The sequence below is a fragment of the Danio rerio genome, chromosome 9 (genome assembly GCF_049306965.1).
Source record: "Danio rerio strain Tuebingen ecotype United States chromosome 9, GRCz12tu, whole genome shotgun sequence".
NCBI lineage: Eukaryota > Metazoa > Chordata > Actinopteri > Cypriniformes > Danionidae > Danio > Danio rerio.
Window position 1 is genome coordinate 42,556,664 of NC_133184.1, and position 21,932 is coordinate 42,578,595.

General features: G+C 31.9%; 1 protein-coding gene across 2 annotated transcripts in view; it reads right to left on the minus strand.

Annotated features, from left to right (window-relative positions):
* The window catches only part of abca12 (ATP-binding cassette, sub-family A (ABC1), member 12), a 161,177-nt gene extending 142,607 nt beyond the window's left edge, over window positions 1–18,570 (minus strand). Inside the window, exons 1-5 of one of the 2 annotated variants that reach the window (XM_073913004.1) lie at window positions 18,513–18,570; window positions 18,166–18,288; window positions 16,832–16,910; window positions 12,732–12,825; window positions 1,455–1,623 (exon numbers count right to left, since the gene is read on the minus strand). In XM_073913004.1, coding sequence (XP_073769105.1) covers window positions 1,455–1,623; window positions 12,732–12,825; window positions 16,832–16,900 — 332 coding nt within the window. In that variant the 5' untranslated portion in view covers window positions 16,901–16,910; window positions 18,166–18,288; window positions 18,513–18,570. Of the gene's footprint in view, window positions 1–1,454; window positions 1,624–12,731; window positions 12,826–16,831; window positions 16,911–18,165; window positions 18,432–18,512 lie in introns of those variants that run through there. The other variant, XM_681540.10, reaches the window with a different exon arrangement.
* Between the last annotated feature and the right edge of the window lie 3,362 nt (window positions 18,571–21,932).

The window sequence follows — 21,932 nt, forward strand, 5'->3', positions numbered from 1 at the left end:
GTCAGTGAGTGTATTTCCAAACAATTTTTTTTTGCTCATACTTTAATGTACAATTCACACTATTACCAACCATTGACATTTGCCTCCTTATTAATAATTAGTAAGGTAGCAGTTTGGTTTAGGTATTTGGTAGGATTAAGGATATATAAAAAGATTATACCTTATAAGTCATTATTGTCATATGTCATTTGTATATATTGCCATTGACTTCTATGTGGATACCGTATTATTCCAAAAGCACTTAATCATATATACATGGTTATATAAAATATGGTAGTGCACATGACAGACATGGTTATGTAAATGCTGACGTTTTTGCAAAACCTTTACACATAAAAGAAACAGGATAGACTGATTATTAAGAAAACACATGAAAGATGATTTAATGACAAGCAGTGGGTGAAAGATTTCACAAAAGCAGTCATGTGAATTTAAACCTCCTACACAGTATGAGCTGTTGTGTGCACACAAAGAAAACAAGGCACAATGAAGTGGTACAGAAGGAATGCCATCATAGGAGTTTCTGCCGCACCTCCCGGTTACCTTTGAGATTGATCATTTCTAGATCCCTCGTGAAATATTCAAAAAGCAAAAAGAGCTTTAAAATTCTTTCAGAAATGTCTTCAGGTGCTCATAACTTTTATTTTATTATTTTTTTATTTAATATTTTGAATTATTTATTTAATTTAATTATTTTTTATTATTTATTTTATTTATTTATTTATTTTTTATTAATAATTATTTTAATTTATTTTTAATTTAATTAAATTTTTTTATTTTATAATTTAATTTATTCTTAAGTTTTTTTTTTTATTTAATAATTTTTTCTTTTTTCTTTAATTATGTTAATTAAATGAAAATATTTTTAATTTAATTTAATTTAATTTAATTTAATTTAATTTAATTTAATTTAATTTAATTTTTGAAAGCAAGGGGACTCTATCCTAACCTTAATGTTTGAAAACCAGTAGTTTTTGGATATTTACAACTTTAAGAACTTACTTAGTACTTTTGTGTTTCACATGCCAAGTAAGCTTCAAACTATTACTTACAATACAATAAAATAACAGTAGATTAAAACAGCATTATATTTAAAGAACATGATCTGGACTAAACTCATCAATGCCACAGACTTGTGGACTATGTATAAATTGATGCGGATCTGGTTTAGTAAAAAAATCCTCCACAATATAATGTCTTTTGCAGATCAAGCTGGGTATTTTTAACTTTATGAACACTGACTAAAGTAAATGGAGACAGTATTTTGCCATCATCATGTCATCAGTGACGCATCAACATGTCGGAGTTAGAAATGAAAACAACAACTGACCTCACACTTCTGTTCTCAGAGTATTCTGAGAATACTGTACTACATGAAATTACTGTTGGGGGAAGACGGTGTTTCTGGAAGTGTGTAATATTTACACAGAAGTAAGTGAGACACGGTGCATTACCTGTGTGATTCAACATCCCTGCGGTGACGATGGTTTCTGTACAAGTATGATCTGGACTGTCCTTCTGTAAGGTAGGATGAGGTAGCACATGAACTGTCCGTGCTACACATCAAAGTCTGCAGAAAAGGGAAGAACCCGGTGCTGGGAAGGTTTCTGGGTGCCACATAACCTAAGAGAAAACAGAGCCAAATCACTTATTATGCCAAAAATAATATCCTGCTAAACTGATTTAATAACATTATATATATATATATATATATATATATATATATATATATATATATATATATATATATATATATATATATATATATATATATATATATATATATTACACAGTTAAAGTCAGAATTATTAGCCCCCCTTTGAATTTTTTGGATTTTTTTTATATTTCCCAAATTATGTTAAACAGGGCAAGGAAATTTTCACAGTATGTCTGATAATATTTTTTCTTTCTTCTGGAGAAAGTAGTTGTTTTATTTCGGATACAATAAAAGCATTTTTTTATTTTTTAATCACCATTTTAAGGACAACATTTTTTAGCCCCTTTAAGCTGATTTTTTTTTTCGATAGTCTACAGAACAAACCATCGCTGTACAATAACTTGCCTAATTACCCTAACCTGCCTAGTTAACCTAATTAACCTAGTTAAGCATTTACATGTCTCTTTAAGCTGTATAGACGTGTCATGAAAAATATCTAGTAAAATATTATTTATTGTCATCATGGCAAAGCTAAAATAAATCAGTGATTTGAAATGAGTAATTAAAACTATTATGTTTAGAAATGTTGAAGAAATCTCTCCGTTAAACAGAAATTGGGAAAATAAACAGGGGCTCTAATAATTCAGGGGGGCTAATAATTCTGACTTCAACTGTATACACACAACAGTTCTGTCTGGTTTTCGAATCTGATTGGCTTGATTCATTTACATAGCCGTACAATATTCTGCAATATCAAAACTCATAAAGCCTCCTCACCCTTTTGTATTACTTTGCCTACATAGAGTGGTAGCAGATCAAGAAACTCACTACAGTTTGACTAATATTGCAGTTGTTGGACAACATAATGTGCTTTTGAAGCTTTTTCAGGCGAGAATGTAGTTGTTTAGATTGCAACTATACAGTTTATTTACAAGGATAGCGTCTATTTTAAATATTTATATTTTTTTAGTCAAAGAGCGACTGCAACCATCAGCTTATCAATGAGTAGAGCAAAGACGGTTGACATTGTCTATTCACAAGATGGTGACAGAGACAGCATAATAAGCCCTTAGAGGAGAAAAACTCAGTGTGTTTTCAAACTACAGCTGATCAAATCATTATTAAACAGGTAAGTGACATTCTAAGTTAATCTCTCTCTTTTGTATGTTGCAGTGCTGTATTTAAAACATATACCTTTAGTGTATTGAGTGTGAGATGGGACTTACTTATCAGGAATATATGTATTTTGTATTGGCCACTCTTTGTATAATACTGAGTTACTTTTTGGATGGCCATCTTTTTTTTTCTAATGAGTCTCCTGTTTTTGTTACTGCAGACCAAAGATGTATAAAGTACTAGAGACCCAGACTTAAGTAAAAGTACAAGTGCTCTATCAAAAAAGGGACTTGAGTAGAAGTTGAAGTGCTCTTTAAGCACCATACTTAAGTGAAAGTATTAAAGTATTCAACAGTTTTTGTACTTAACTATTGCAAGTACACTGAAAAAAAAAGTTGTTGCAAACAATTTATTTGTCTTGAATTTAAACAAACAAATTGTATTTAGTAATGTTCAACTTAATTTATTTGTTTAAATTCAACATTAACAAATGGTTTACAACCCCTTAACCAAAAAAATAAGTAAATTTAAGGAATCATCTTTGAATAATTTTTTTCAGTGTAGTTTATTTCAAAATTTACTACTCAAATACTGAAAGTAAAAGTACAAGTATTGTATAATACAGTTATCAAAGAAAGCAGTTAAAAGGCATCATATTGTTTTGTTTATTTTAAATATTTTTGGGTGCACGTGATTAAGCAGAACGAAAAGAAACATGGCTCACAATAGGAGAACATTTTTCTCTCTCGCTTGAACCACAGATCTGACAGATTATAACAGCTTTAACACAAACCTTTCAAAATTGTGTGTCACAAAAACACTCCGTAATCCACTCAAAACACTATTGAAACCCATTTTCAGATCGCAAATTACCAGTTGTAAACGCTGTAAACAGAAGTTCTAAACATTCTATCAGAAGATACTGGTCACTATGGCGTCCTCCATGCAGCAGCCAAGAAAAAAGTCTATAATTGTAAGGAGTAGAAGAGTGGTGGTCACTCACAGCAACCCAAGTTCAATTCCTGGTCAAAATCATTTGCCGACCCTTCCCCTCTTTCTGCTCCCAGTAATTTCCTGTATGTAATCTCCACTATCTAATGCAAATTAAAGGTGAAAAAACCCTAAATTAACATATAGTTATATAGTTTTTTAGTTTATTTTGCATGATTTTATTTGTATCTTATGAGTTCTGATGTTGTTGTTGTGTAATTTTGTCATTTGTTCAGGAGACATTTTTAAGATATCTATCAGACCTTTGAACAGATGTTTTCCAGGCCAAATAATCTTTAAAATGCAGACAAATGTTTAAAATAGCAATTTATTTTTAGCCAAAAAGGCTTTAGGAAATATCAAACTCTTAGATTACCATCTGCCTTTGCTAGTCAGTAGCTTGTCGTATAAACACTTCGGTTTTATTAAAATGTGTACACGCCCCTGCTCAAATCATAATCCTGTAATAATCATTATTTTAGGTCGGCTTTGAAAAAAGAATGTAGAAAACATGAAGAACATTTTAAAAGCAACACGACAAACCACTTGGGATTTGACAAGCAGAAATGACTTGATATCCTTTATACAATGAAGGTTGTGCCAAAACAGCTTTATATAATTACAGAGGTAAAGCAGTCAGGTATGAAGATTCGTCAAAGGGCAACAAGTTCACCAGAAATGCACAAAGAAAGAATTAATAACATAAGGAAATACTTCTGCGTTTAGTTAAAATTTAATAACAAATGTGCATATTTACATCTAAATGGTTTCTCATGTAATGTCAGCCACTCTTTATAGGGCACTCATTAAAATAGTCTTTGGAAAAACCAGGGCATCACTGAGGGTAAGACTTTATGAATTTTCATGATTTATAAAAATATATATATTGCAATCAATGTCACACAATAAAAGTTTCAAGATTTTATAGGCATTAATAAGTAAGTGAACAAAAAGATATGCATCTAAACTCATTCCTATCATTCCCCTCAGTCTTTGTCATCAACTCATATGTAATAATAAGGGATGGGCAGCATTTATGCTACATGTATTTCAAATATGTATTTCAAATATAAAATAGTATACAACCGCTCAAAAGTTTGGGGTCAGTTGTATTTTTTTTCATGTCTTTTTTTTTTTTATTCTTCTGGTCATCAAGGCAGCATTTAATAAAAAAATGTTAAATTGTTTAATATTTATTACAATTTTAAATAACTGCTTTCTTATTTTTATGTACACTGTATAAAAATCCTGGTTGCCTTACATTTTTAAGCTGAATCAAATTACCCTTCGAGTCCACTAAACTAACATTATGTTAAACTGACTTAAAATTGCTTGCGTAACTTATAACATTAACTTAATTTAATAAGTTACAATGACCTAAAACATATGCTGTCAGGATTAATTGATCATATATTTTTTTAGTGCAGTTTCAAAAAGAAATGATTACTTCAGTCATTATTGCTTTTACCACTATTACATTAACAATAATAATAAAAATAATTATAATTATTTTATTAGAGGTATTTCTGAAGGATCATGTGACTCTGCAGGCTGGAGTAATGAAGCTGAAAATGCATCTTAAAAATCACTGGAATAAATGATTAAATTAAATTATAAACTACTTTTGAAGAGTTATTTTATAGTGCAATAACATTTCACAGTTTTACTATTTGAACTGCATTTTTGATTAAATAAATGCAGCTTTGGTGAGCAGGAGAAGCTTCTTTTAAAACATTTAACAATCCTACTGACCCCAAACTTTTGACTGGTAGTGTATTTCCTAAGTTGTATTCGGCTGTTTAATAATAATGAAATGTAAGAATATTTCATAAAAATAGCTTTTTTAACTTTTTTTAAAATATATTTTAATACACAAATACTTTGTAAGACGTCAACATGATAAAAATCACAAAATGAGGAAAGGTCTAAGCTTGAAGACATCATATTTGCACAATATTTGAAACAAAAATATTTGAACAATCCTCCAGTCTACACTGTAAAAAAAAATCTTGCTGCCTTAATTTTTGTTGAATCAAATAAAGTTTTCTAATCATTTCAACTTACATCAAGTCACACTAACTAAAATATTAAGTTAAACTTTCTATAACTTTAAAATGTAGCTGAAACTTAATTCTCTTTTTAAATACTTTAAAGCAACAGAAAAATGTTTGTTCTCTTGACTTTTTGTTATTACATTGTTTACAGAGTATACAGGTTTGTCAAACACACCAGACTCAGGTTATACGGCAGCAGCAGGATATACATTATTGCAGAAACAGATAAATACATTTTAGTACTTTTCAGATGTCATGTTTTTATGCAGGAGTACAATTGAAAAAAAGATTATTTAAGGAAATAACTAAAACTGGATTTTTTTGTAATTTTCTCAAGTAATGATTCTACGTTGAGGATTGAAGAGTTTAAATCACAAAAAACTAGATACTAATATTAATATCAATTTAAAATTATCACTAAAAAACAGTGTTTGTGAACTATTTGTATCTCCTTTTTAAAATAAATGACTGTTAAGAGGTTGACTAATTGTAATACTATTTTTACAATAGAGATTATGTAAATTTTAATGGCCATGAAATGGGTGGAAACTCAATAAACAGATGTAGCACTAGTGTATGTAATCCAGGCCTATTTGAAAAGAACTTTCATGCTTCCTTGTATACTTATACTTCAATATCTTAATTTATTGTGATACATGACCATTTTTGTACCAGTTTTATCAAAAAACATATTTCTAAAGGTGCTGTTGGCTTGAAATTTTCACAAGATGTTGGTAACAACCAAAAAAAAAAATCATATACGCTAAAGCAAATCTAATAATAAGTTTACGAATCAAGTTATGTGTAATAAAACCAAATGAAACAGGAAAAAAAAGTATTGAACACATGAAGAAAGGGAGGTGTAGAAAGGCAGTGAAGGCCTACACAGCAGCTGAAATCTCTCAGTAGTTCTTCAGCAACCCTCTGCCCTTTGTGATAATAAAATAAAGATTTTAAAGTTTTAACTAATGTATTTAAAGCTCTACACGGACTTGCCCAGACCAATATATCTAAACTTTTAAGTTTGTATTCTCCCCAAAGATCCCTTACCTTCTGCTCAGCTCCTGCTAATTGTTCCTAAACCCTGCTTGAAAAAAAAGGAGACAGAGCCTTCTCAGTCTATGCTTCTAAAAAAAGAACATATTACCTTTAGAAATTAGAGCTTCATCTACATTACGTGTTTTTTTTTTTTTTGTTTTTTGTTTTTTCAGTCAAAACCTCTTCTTTTTGGCCTATTGATATAAATTACTTTTTTGTTTGTTTGTTCTTTGGACTTTGGATAGCCAGACTTGGATTTTTTGCATTTATTTTTTGTTTTTATCATTTTTAGTTTTTAAACTTTTATTGTAGCATATATTGTCCTGTCTTTCTAATAGCTTATACTTTGGTCAACATTCATGTTGTTTTAAAGTGCTATATAAAATAAAACTTGACTTTGAAAGATCACAAATTTCACATACAATATTTCATAACTAAAAACATGATGTTTTATTTTTTTTTATTTTTACATAATATCTAGAAATGGAGTTTAATAGTTTGGCATACTGTATGTTGTTAATTGTTGGATTTATCGTTATAGTGAGCAGTTTTATAATGAGCAATTAAAAATTGCTGTACTGTCAAACCCTTCCCACAGCAGACATTACTGTAGTTACACATCTAAGTGCATATTACAAAAATATATACAGTTGAAGTTAGAATTATTAGCCCGAAGGTTTATTTATTTCCCCAATTTCTGTTTAACGAAGAGAGATTTTTTTCAACACATTTCTAAGCATAATAGTTTTAAAAACTTATCTCTAATGGCTGGTTTATTTTAGCTTTGCCATGATGACAGTAAATAATATTTGATTAGATATTTATCAAGACACTTCTATACAGCTTAAAGAGACATTTAAAGGCTTAACTAGGTTAATTCGGTTAACTAGGCAGGTTTGGGTAATTAGCCAAGTTACTGTAGACTATTAAAAATCAAATTTAGCTAATAATTTTGACCTTAAAACGGTTATAAAAAAATAAAAACTGTTTTTATTCTAGCCGAAATAAAACAAATAAGACTTTCTTCAGAAGATAAAATATTATCAGACATTCTGTGAAAATTTCCTTGCTCAGATAAAAATAATTTTGAAAATATTTAAAAGAAAAAAATAGGCAAATAATTCTGACTTCAACTGTAAATAAAAATATAAACTAGAAAACAAACAGATATTTCGATCATCAATTTGACAAAAAAATATATAGTTTTCTCTGATTTATATAAAATATTACAGTAAACACTGCTAGAAATATTTCACACCTACAATTTTAAATAAAAGAAAAGAAAAATGATAGCTTGCTTTGAAGTAAATACCATACAGTAATAAAATCTTTGTGAATGCTGACTTTGCTCTCTTGGCAAAATAATGCAGAATTTGTAGCACTCGTCCTCTGAAACTCAATTTAAATTGAGAAACATAAAAGAAAGATAAAAATCTGACAGGCAGACCAGCATACATCTAATCGCACAGCCGTCTGGCGAAAAACAATTGCGATCTCAGGCGTGCTTTTCTCAACCCGAGGTTGGTTTTTGTTTTGAATGTTTGATTTTCCCGTCTGACTTTATGGTGTAAGATTTTCAATGCCAATATATCATGTTTGAGTTCCTCAGTTCATATAGAGACCAACACAATACCTCGAGTCAAAAGGTACATTACTATAGCCTAAGAGTGACCACTTAAAAGCCTTCATACTAGGATTATTGACTTTACGCAATGTTTGTCCAGCAAATAGTATGAGAATGAAGCAAAACCATAACGCATGATATAAAATAAACATGACATAAGCTGCCTGGGGTGTGACAGATACAAATGAGAAAGTATCATTAATATGAGGAAATACAGTACTAACCAGAACATTTGCAGTCAGCTAAAAATAAATCACCTGAATTAGCGCAGAGGGCAAGAAAGTTTAGCCACATTGTTTTGGTTTTTTTAGCAGCTTGTTGTCTCACATTATCAAATGAGTTTGGGGTTTCTAATGGATGCATAGGCAATTAAACAACACTGAGTTGGCCTTTGCAAGGCATAAGGGAGCTACTTACAGGAAAGACCAGGCCTAACAACCCAATCCCCCCGAGAGAGATGTGAAATAACAGAAAGCTCCCAAAAGGCTGTCAGCTTAAGGGGAAAGACTTGATAAAAAAAAAATCCCAATAATTTGTTCTTTTAACTGCTAATCATATATTATATTTAAAAGAAAGTAGAAGAAGATGGATAATGCAGATAAAACGTTAAGCAAGAATAATGTAGATTAGCGGTGTGTGCATTATTTAGAAATAAGAAACTAGTTTAAACATTTCCAAGCAAGACCTTGTGGGTATAATATCAGACGTCCTCAAGAGATCTATGACATCAGCCTGCTTAAAGTGCATGAAAAAAAAAATACTAATACTTTCCTTCTTAGACTTTACAGACCTAAAACTTGCCTATAGCACTCATTCATTGTTGCTCTTATAGTTGTGTAAGTTGCTTCCTTGTCCTCATTTGTAAGTCGCTTTGGATAAAAGCGTCTGCTAAATGACTAAATGTAAATGTAAATGTAAATCAAAATTTACAATGGGACATAGTGACTACCGTTTACATGGACATCAGTAAACTAATTATTTTCATTAATCTGAGTAAGACCATAATAAGATTAAGGTGTTTACAGGAGTTGCTTTTTGAATGTTCCTTTCATGATTCCGTTTGACATGTTATAGTACACACAGTAGATCAATTAACGTTATTGCGTCACCACGCCGTCTACATTTCCTCCGGACTTTCATGTAATTTCGGGTGTTTCGATTTGTTAAACTAACTACAGTTTGGCACTTTCTCTTTCATTCAGGAATATTTCATGCATGCCCCTGAGATAAACGAGATATTGGATGCGAGAATGAAGTGCTGGAAGAGTGTAGTTTGAATGGAATTTGATATTTCACAACATATGGGAGAACAACCTCAGCATTTCTCGATGCAGGTGTCAGTGGTCCTTCACATAAATTGTCCTTTTCTGTTACTACTAATATTTCGTGTATGAAGGGGCAACAAAGACTATACTGCTTCCACAAATAAAGATCTTTTAATATAGATAAATCACTCATGTGCATGTTTTACAGTTCATACATTCAGTCACTGTTATCTTTTTCTTTGCTTTATTGCTTTAATTCTCTAAGTGCAAAAAATAAGAGTTGTTTGGAGAACATTTTGAACCTAGGAGGAAAAATAACAGGGAGAAAACAGATGACCATGGCTCATTTATACCATAGACAAGTTTTCTATCAGATGATTCCCATAATATGCACCATGAGATTCAACTGCTCCCTCCTGGTATTCAATACAGAACTCTTATCAATAAAACAAATCGGTTTAAAATTTCATTCATCCCCTCAGCAGTAAAGTTTGTAAATTTAGGAGTAGATTTGTATTGTACAATGTATTTTGTATATTATTCATGATATGTTTGTATGCTGTAACTAAATGGCCTTTGGGAAATGAATAAAGACTGACTGACTGACTGACTGACTGACTCGGTAGGTGCAGATAATAGCATCAAAACGCAGTGTGTGTAGAGACTATCCTGTTGCAAAATGCGGTGAAAATCCTACACAATGGTACCAGTTTGATTTCGGTGTTTACATGTCTGTACTGCACTTCAATAATGCGACTAAAATCTGCATACTCCATTTGTCCTAATTCCATTTCTGTTTACTTCGATTATGAATTTAATCGGATTCAATTAATCCAAAAACTGCTGTTCACATGGTAGACTCCTAATCATAGTATTGTCTTAATCATATTAAAATCATATTATTGGTGTCCATATAAACATACTCACTGTTAGTCTTTAGGTGAACAATTCATTTGTGCAAGTTACACTTTTTCCGTCAAAATCAAAATCTAACCATTTGTTAACCCTCTGGAATGCCGATCCCTCTCTGATGAAATCAATTTAACAGCTAGGATGAAATATGCTCAGCCACACCCCTTTTCATGTGTTTTTTCATATTAGTTATCGTCAAAATTTGTTATGCACAGAAAGCTCAATCACAACCACATAGAAATCACAAATCAATACAAAACGTAATGATACTTGTGTTCTCCTTCTCTCTCCAAATAGGAAATATGGTGTCCATTGAACTGAACTGATCCTTAACAGAAACTGCAATATGTCAAAGCTATGAACACACACAAACACACACACAACAAACAGCCGCATGGGAAAGGTGCACGCCAGGCATTGAAACCAGCAAACAAAAGGCTAAAGCTGTGGATCTCAACCATCTGCCACAATCTGTCATTATATTCTGCTCTTTGTTTGACCTAAAGTGAAAACCTTGTTTTAAAAGCAACAGGTTTACTCACTTTTTAAAAGTACAACCAACTAATAGTTTATTACAGAGAACAATTTGAGCCTGACTGGTTAACTACAGTGTTTATTTTTTATAATACCTCAGTTAAAGCATGCAAGCTATGTTTAACTGCGCAATGCCCCTATCCACCCTTAGCAAAATAACCTCTGTATCAGTTTAAAGTCAAAATCTTTCCATAAAGAAAGAGCTATACATTGAACTGCTGCCATTTTTAAAACAAGATTCATTTAGATGACATAATAAAAGTCTCTATTTAAGGATCATAATGCAGCCCCTGAAATACTTAATTGTCAATTTAAAACTTAAGACTTTCTTCCGCCTGTAATACAAATTACAAAACTGAACCAATGTTTGTAGACTTATGCAGTTATATAATGCAATCATTAACAACATTATTAGAATGAAAGACAGAGATTAACTGTCCGTTTGATTCTTACAGCCTGATCTGATCTGAAGTATTTTAGGTTTTGTCAGTTTAGTGGCAAATTTTCAGAGAGTTCAGTCGTACGAAATTGTACGATTTTAAAAAGGAGGCGTGGCACCTAACCCCACCCCTAACCCCAACTGTCATTGGGTGATGAGCAAATCGTACTAAATTGTACGAATTAGATTGTACGAATTCATACGAATTAGCCACTAAATCAAAAAAGTTACGAATTGCCGTGAGATTGCGTTGGATTCTCAACAATGCCCAACAACAGCATCTCTATTAATAATGAAACTGTATTTGCTTCCAGACAACCCAACACTATCTCACGACAATTTGAACTTTTTGATAAAACATAAAAGCAATTTTGACAAAATTTTTTTAAATGATTTCACGTTTTCTTGTGAGATCTGGCTAAACAGCCCTACTATTGCCCCGCTTGAGTGAAATGTGATCTTGGCAGGCACCAAACTTACGGCAAAAAACACATCATGCTAAAGTGCTCTGTACTGCAAGACGAGATGGATTATTTTGGATAAAAGATAGATAAATTAGAACGCCATCCTAGATTTTGCCTTTCACTTGTATGATGATGACAATGAATTCTCAAAACTCCTCGAAAATGCTTGCCACAGATGTAACAAGCAATAAAATCAAACCGGACAACCTAACCTAACAACGCTGCTTGAGTAGGAGTCAATCACTTTTTTTTCGCTTCGAAACTCAAACAGGTTTGAAAAAAGTGAAGGATGAGAAAAAGATTGCAGATTTTCTTTTTGAGGGGTCAACTACCCCTTTAAGCTATTTCTATCAAACCACACTATATATTAGTGAGCAGACAAGCTTGACTGTATGAAAGTTACAGTACACTACGTGCACACTGACAGTCCCCATGGTATAACCTGAGTATAAGTGTTTTGCTCAAGGGCATAATGCTAATAATGCAGGAGTGTGACCTCAGCTCATTTCACAACTTCTGACTGCACCTGTAACCTTTCTGAACCTTAAACATGACCTTACATCAATCTAAAACATCAGCTGTCATCAGAAAATTGCATTTCCAACATGGAGGATGTTGTGTAATAGAGGTATACATACATGTGTCTTTGAGATTGGGAGGAAACTGTGAACGAGTGACTGCCAGGATGATGAAGATCACCAGTGGCCAGATAAGAAGAGCCAGCGACCAGGCCTGAAAACATCAACAAACAAACCTGACATCAGATTTTACTGTTGGCTATATTATGACAGGGTTATTAAAAAAAGCTAATAGACAGACATTAAAATACATAGTATAAATCAAACACAACTTTGGCAAACAAGAGCAGAAGGTTTACAATAAATCTGTGCTTATTTTACATAATATGTTTATTTTATTTAGTAAACTCTTTTTGTGTAAATAATAGACTTTTCAATTCAAAACATTTTATTAATATTGTTTACTGATGATCCCAACAAAAATATTAGCAATATAAAAATGTTTTATGCAAATTTAAAGCAAGATTTATTTGATTACACACTGAAAAACATATTCATTCACTCAAACAAATAATTTTGCTGCTTGTTCAAACTATTTGAAATAAGCTGAAACTACAAAGGTCTTGGGTTTTTTGGGGCACAACTTAATTGTTTTATGTTCAATCTGTAAAAATTTGTAAAAATAGTTAGGTTAACTTGATAGATTTGTGTTGGGACAACATTAAAGTATTGTGTGGAGCCCAGAAGTTTTTACAGTGTTGGATTTACTCATTTTTTTAGGGCAAGGGGTTGCAAACTATTTATATTGGTTGAATTTAAACAAACAAATTAAGTTGATCATTACTAAATGTAACTTGTCTAATAAAATCTTTATATTTTGCCACTATACTTCAAACCACTATTAATGTTTTATCCATTTGACAAGACAATTTTAGTCATCGCTTTAAATTTTGTTAGAATCTGCTTAATAATGTTATCATTTTATGAAATGGAAAGTATGATTTGAGTCAGACTGGTCAATAACAGTGTTTAAATTATGATGACGCTTAAGGAAAATCAATCAACAATCAATTTACGGTCAAAACTTTTATGTGAACTTTGTGCAATAATATGCATAAGAAAAAGCCTTATATTGTGTAATAACTGTTGTCAGGCATTTTTAGAACAGAATTAATTTAATGATATATTAAACATTATTTATGGATCACAGTTCAGCCCCAAAATATTAAAATGACATTTTAAATCTTTATACTTTGTCACTATTCTTCAAACCACTATATGTTTTATCCATTTGTCAGCAATTTTAGTCATCTCTTTATATTTATTAGAATATGCTTAACAATATTATCATTGGAAAGTACGATTTGAGTCTGACTGGTCAATAACAGTGTTTAATATGTGATGACGCTTTGGGAAAATCCTATTTGTTTAACTGTGAAATACCCCTAGTATATCCACCCTATGCAAAATAAACAATTAATTTATGGTCCAAACGTTTATGCAGCCTTTATGCAATAATTTGCATAAGAAAAAGCCTTATATTGTGTAATAACTGTTGTCAAGCATTTTAGAACAAAATTAATTTGATGACATATTAAAAAACACTATTTATAGATCACAGTTCAGCCCCAAAATATTGAAATGAAATCTTTATACTTTGTCACTATTCTTCAAACCACTATATGTTGTATCCATTCTTTAGAAAGAACTTGTAATCATTTCTTTATATTTATTATAATCTAACTAACTACATGATAATTTTATTAAATAAAAACTTTTACACTGTAAAAAGTGATCATTCACTTTACTTAAATAGTGAATATAGGTCCATTGCCTAAAAAGGCTATTAAGTTGATATAAATACACTTTTATAATTATTTAAATAGTTTGTTTAATTAAAAATGTTAAGGTAACAGGTTTACTCAATCTAAGTAAAGTCAACTAATTGTTTTAAAAACAACAGGTTTACTCACTTTTTTAAAGTACAACCAACTAATAGTTTATTACAGAGTACAATTTGAGCCTGACTGGTTAACTACAGTGTTTATTTTTTATAATACCTCAGTTAAAGCATGCAAGCTATGTTTAACTGCGCAATGCCCCTATCCACCCTTAGCAAAATAACCTCTGAATCAGTTTAGTCAAAATCTTTCCGTAAAGAAAGAGCTATACATTGAACTGCTGCCATTTTTAAAACAAGATTTATTTAGATGACATAATAAAAGTCTTTATTTAAGGATCATAATGCAGCCCCTGAAATACTTAATAGTCAATTTAAAACTTAAGACTTACTTCCACCTATAATACAAATTACAAAACTGAACCAATGTTTGTAGACTTATGCAGTTATATAATGTCATCATTAACAACATTATTAGAATGAAAGACAGAGATCAACTGTTTTATCTGATTCTCACAGCCTGATCTGATCTGAAGTATTTTAGGTTTTGTCAGTTTAGTGGCAAATTTTCAGTCGTAAGAAATTATACGATTTTAAAAAGGAGGAGTGGCACCTACCCCACCCCTAACCCCAACTGTCATTGGGTGATGAGCAAATCGTACTAAATTGTACGAATTAGCCACTATATCAAAAAGTCACTAATTGCTGTGAGATTTCGTTGGATTCTCAACAATGCCCAACAACAGCATCTCTATTAATAATGAAATTGTATTTGCTTCCAGACAGCCCAACACTATCTCACGGCAATTTGAGCTTTTTGACAAAACATTAAAAACAATTTGACAAAATTTTTTAAATGATTTCACGTTTTCTTGTGAGATCAGGCTAAACAGCCCTACTATTGCCCCGCTTCAGTGAAATGTGATCTTGGCAGGCACCTCAACCAAACTTACGGCAAAAAACACATCATGCTAATCGATTTGTGGTTAAAATCAACACATTGATGACCTTTTGACCAAAATAACAAAACAGAAAGAATTATAATATAAGAAAGGTTCCTCTTGAGGAGAGTATGACCTCATTCGTACATTTTAGTACTGACAAGTTTTAACTATCTGAAAGCTTCCATTACAAATGACATATTTACACTGGATTTTGTATTTCTACACTGCATGTAAATTACCTTGATGTCAAAACAACATCGAATTGACATCAACATTAGCTAAAAATATCAAACATCAAATACATAACTGGCATCAAAAAACATGTCAAAATCGATTATTAAGGAGTGTTTGGACACAAATGTCATTTTAAAATCAAGGTTGTCATTTATTCATTTTACTTCAGCTTAGTCTCTTATGTATCAGGAGACGCCACAGCGGAATGATCTGCTAACTATTCCAGCATTTGTTTTACACAGCGGATGCCCTTCCAGCTGCAACCCAGTACTGGGAAACACCCATACACTCGCATTCACCCACACTCATACACAATGGCCAATTTAGCTTCTTCAAGTCACCTATACATGTCTTTGGACTGTCAGGGAAACTGGAGCACTCCACATGGAATCAAGGTTGTCAACTGACACCAAATCTATTCGTATTTCTAATGTGTTTTTTGATGTTGTTCAGACATTAAGGTAGCTGTGAGCTTTTAAATGCAAATAATTGTCTTGTTACAATGTTTGAGTGAGGGATTTTCCATATGGTGTGGGTTGCTTCATGCCCAGTTTGAATGCTTTGTGCAGTGGAACCAGTTTTTGTGCCTGTATTTATATGAAAATCTAAAGCATGTGATTTCAGTCGATACAATCTAATTTAGCAGCAAATAATTTGTACTTTTTGTCTTGATGTTTAATATTTTAATTTCCTTGCTCATTATTATTTGGTGTCTTGGTTCTTATGGGCCTTAAGAGTCCTGAATTACTAAAATAATTTCGCAGGAAGATGTAAAACTGCAATATCTCAGTCTACCTTCAACCACATTAGGTGTGCATTTTCTGAAAATAAAAATAGTATACCACTCGTCAACCAATCAGAGTCAGGCCTTCAACAGCCCAATAATATAAATACTTCAATTCTTAATTTTAATATTTGTATTGGTAACTAGTTTATAAAAGTGATGAAACACTTGAGGTGTGCTGAGTTTTGACAATACACTATAGTGACAATATAAAAATATAGCACTGTTTTTTTAATACCTCATTGCTTATTAAATCTGAGCCTAAGCTTTTTTTAAAGATGAAGGTGGGCTATAAAAACCCTCCTAGACATAAATAAGCATTGAAAACATCATTTGGACAAGTATGATTTATACTCACTGGCTGCCGGATGACACCCAGGCCATTTTTCCAGAGAAGAAGTCTTAATTGTTTGAAGAAGGAGGCCATCAGAGGAGAGCTAACAGAAATGAATGATAGAAGAAATATTTAAGTTATGTTAAAGATATTGAGCAGTTCCAGCATTGATTTAGACAGTGGCACAAGGTCTTGAGGCTGGGGGGTGAAGGGGGGATGAGGGGTGGTGTTGTTGGGTTTTGGTGGGGGAGGATGATCACTTAATATTGCTCAATTTTACCATTACTCACAAAGAAGAGGCAAGTTACTTTAAACTGAACATGAAATTGCAAATTAGAAAGTGTAAATCTGTACTTAAAAATTTCTATGTAGTTACAAAGTTTATGATAAATAAACAATATATTAGAGTAGGCCTATATTATAACAATATTATAAAATTATGTTAGAATTTATTGTATTGGCTATATTATATTATATCCCATTCAATTAAAGCTATATTATGTTACATTATGTTAGATAATATTTTATTATATAAAATTATATTATATAAATGACATTATATTATTGTCATTTAATTTTAAAAATCATGTTGTTTAGAATAATTTCCACATATTGTCAATTCATTTTCATGATTACCTGCACTTTTTAATCAAACATAATAACTAATTAATAATTGTCTTGACTACAGAAGCCTAAACTATAAACTACTCCTAACAGTACTAAAACTTGACAAATGTATTATTAATAAAAATTAATTAATTTTTAATTTCAAACAAAATAATACACAAGTAAAACACAATTCTACACCAACAGCAAAATAATAATAAGCCTGAGGATTAGCCTACTTCAGTTTTTGATAACGTTACTACTATTACACTGTAAAAAATCCTAGTTGCCTTAAATTTTTAGGCTGAATCAAATTAACCTTATGAGTCCCCTGAACTTTTATCTTGTTAAACTGACTTAAAACAGCTTGTGTAACTTATAGAATTAAGTTAGAACATGACTGACTTTGTTTAGTAAGTTGCTATAACCTTAAAACATATGCTAACAGGACTAACTGATCATAATTTTTTACAGTATAGCCACGTTGTATAAATTGAATAATTTAACAATTATTACTATTAATTACATGGTTATCAATTGAAATGCCTTTTATCAAGTTTAACACCGGCAAATATAGGCTATTCATTTTTGAATCTCAGTTAGGCTACTAATCAGTGATATAACCACTATGATATAACCTACAAGAATTAATAAATCTGGCAGCAGGAAGACGGCTTGACTAGATATTACCGCTGTAATGTTGTTATTAGTAGCCTATACTGAAACAATGTAAAGAAGTAAGATATAATTACCTTGTTGGTTAGGCTTGGAATTGATGTATTAATATAGGGTCCGATGCGTTTCATATAATGAAGACATTTTTGCCAGGTAATAAGCTACCTAGCAAATAGCTTTTCCCATGTGATAAACAACACCTGGCGAAAATGTAACAACAATAACAGAAATCACGTATGTACAGTAAATAAAGAGCAGATGAAGAATATTTTTATGTCTCCTCAGGTCTTCGCCCGCAGTTAGTGAATAATAACCAGTGTTCACTTATTGTCTGTGCGCACTCGCGGTTTGTTCAGGTGAGAGGTGTGTTTCCCCTTCTCTCTCTATCTCTCTCTCTCTCTCACGCACGCACACACACACTTACAGTATGCAGGACCGGTTCGAGGATTCCGTCGACACGTGAGAGAACAAGTATTGTGAGAAATTATTGTTGTTTATATTTAAAGCTATGGGGACACTTAATGCCCTGATTTGAGATTTCTGAGGGATAATAAGGTCGCGTAGTTTCGAGAGGGTTATGCTTTATCATAGGCCTATATGATTTATCAATGTCGATATTACCCTGCAAGAGTTTTTGTGTGCATTTAAAATAAATGTAATAGACGAAACAAGGCTAAATATGGACTGTCAGTGAAAATCTAATAAAGGTCACAGAATAGCCTACAACTAGACTAGTCCTAAAAAAGCTACATGAGAATGAAGGACTACACGTGTCCATTACACCTTATGAGTACATTAAACTTAAATCAGGTAAACGTTAAACTGACTTAAAACAGCGCCTGCCTAACTTATAAAATTAAGAACACAAAATAAAATTAAGAACATGATTATCTTATAATATATATATATATATATATATATATATATATATATATATATATATATATATATATATATATATATATATATATATATATATATACATACACACACACACACACACACACACACGCACACACACACACACACACACACACACACACACACTATATATAATTGAGGTCAGAAAACTCCCTAAATTATTAGCCCCCATTTATTTCCCTCTAATTTCTGTCTAACTTAAAGAAGATTTTTTTTCAACACATTTCTAAACATGATAGTTTTAATAACTCATTTCTTATAACAGATTTATTTAATCTTTTCCATGATGACAGAAAATAACATTTACTAGATATTTTTTCAAGACACTTTTTCAAGACACTTCTATACAGCTTAAAGAGACATTTAAAAGCTTAAAAGTTTGTTCTGTGGAATATCAAATAAAAATATAACTTAAAGGGGCTAATAATCTTGACCTTAAAATTGTGTTTAAAAAAAATTAAACTTAAACAAATTTTTTAAATGCTTTTATTCTAGCCAACATATAATAAAACAGACTTTCTCCAGAAGAAAAACTATTATCTGAGATACTGGGAAAATGTTCTTGCTCTGTTAAACATCATTTGGAAAATATTTTTAAAAGAACAAAAAATCCAAAGGATGGCTAATAATTCTGATTTCAACTGTATACCAAAGGATTTCAACCTTTTAATATACGGCCTGAACACTAATAGTTTAATTTGCAATTAACTGTAAGTGCTTACACCACAAAAAAGCTGAAAATCATTTATTAAAATGCTTTCTTACTGCAGCTCATTGATACCTGGTCATTTATAAATAAGCTGTACATTTTAGTGGTTCTCAACCATGTCCCTAGTGGATCACCATTACTGCACAATTAGTCAGTGTTGTCAAAGAATTTGTTACTAGATTTATCAACTTTTTAGACCCTCGTAGCGTCTTTCAATATAGTAACTAATTACAAATGAAACAAGCATGAGGCAACGCTTTCCCAGTACAGGTCCTGACTCTGTGCAGTGAGCACCAACAGTAGCATGTTCTGTTGACTGCAGCACTGCCCATAATGCTCACACAGACATGAATGAGCTGTGCATGTGGATGCAGTGTTGTCTTGAAACAATCATACTGTATATGTGCCTTCTTTGTTTTGAGTTGAAACAGTACATTTGGCTGTTTATTCCTCTCTTGCACGTATATTACTCACAATAACAGAGCTTTCGTAACCTGACAGTTTCTGAACTTGTCTGAGTTTATTTATAGCTTCAGACTACACTGTCAATTCTTTACACTGTAGTTTTACTGTATTCAAACAACAATTAAATTGAATTAAATTGATCTAAGGAAAGGGAGCTCATTATTTAGAGTTCAGCAGTTCAAGACATTTGACACGTGAGCATGGGGGGAAATATGCAAACTCAACACAGAAATGCCACCTGGCCCAGCCAGGAAGATGTAATGCCAGAATGGTACCACCATAGCAGGTATAAAAAAACATATCATTCATGTTTATTGTGTCAGATTTCAAAGTCATCAGAAATCTATTTTTCTATAATTCAGCAAACTATTTTGCCCAGTCACATTCTTATGGTGAAGTCATGAACACTTACCTTAACTGAGACAAGTGAGGCCTGCAGTTCTTTGAATGTTGTTGAGTGGTCTTTTGTGACCTCTTGGATGAGTTGTTGCTGAGCTTTTGAGGTACATATGGTCGGCCGGCCACTCCTGGGAAGGATCTACACTGTTCAGTGTTTTTATCAATTTAGATAACGACTCTCTCTGTGGTTCGCTGAAGTTCCAAAGCTTAAGAAATAGCGTTATAACCTTTTCCAGACTGGTAGATCTCAATTATTTTTACATTTCTTTGGATCTTGATAGGATGCCTAGCTTTTGAGGATATTTTGGTCTACTTCACTTTGTCGGATAGGTCCTATTTAAGTTATTTCTTAATTGGAAAGAGGTGTGGCAGTAATCAGGCTTGGGTGTGGCTAGACAAATTGAACCTAGGTGTGATAAGTTAAGTTATATTTTAATGGGGGAAAACACTTTTTCACAGGGCTATGTAATTTTTATAATAAAAATGTTCATTTAAAACTGCATGGTGTGTTACCAAAGTGTTACCTACTTGTGTTATCTTTGACTAATTTTTCAATTTGTTTAATGATCTGAAATATTAAAGCAGGGGTGTCTAAACTCATAGAGGTCCCGTATCATGCAGAGTTTGGCTGCAACCCTTATAAGACACACCTGAACCAGCTAATCAAGCTCTTTCTAGGTATAGAAACTTACGGGCATGTGTATTGAAGAAAGTTGGAGCTTAACTCTACATGACACTGGGCCTTCAGGACCGAGTCTGGGCACCCATGCATTAAAGTATGACAAACATTAAAAAAATAAAGAAACGAAATCAGTAAGGGGGAAAACACCTTAAGAACCTAAACCTTAAGGAATGTCCTAGAAGTATGAATGTATGTAAGTGTGAAGCAATTTATCTTCATATCTTCATGACTATCTCTTTTTCTGACAAACGAACAGAGTAAAGAACTAGTTGAAAAAAAAAAAGTTCTCTGTTCTACAATCGGCCAATGAACCAGTTAAAAATGTCTTTTGTTCAGCTTGTCTTGATCAGACAGTCTTGTTTTCTCTGACATGGAGATTGCATTCAGTGTTGAACACACTGTAAAGTTCAAAAAGTTAAACCCATATTTCATCCTTAAATTAAAATAAAAAAAGACACATTAAATCAAAATATAGTGCATCACCAAACATATGTTCTTCAGTTGACTAAAAATAAATAGGCAAGATCAGGATCCACATACTGTAGAATACAAGAGACTGTAAGTGGGGGGTGTGGCTTTGGAAAGTTCCAGAAGCGTCAGTATAACAAAAGAATGAAAAACACCTCATTTCTGTGAGAATAAGACTCAAAGCTTTGTTGAGGTAAAAT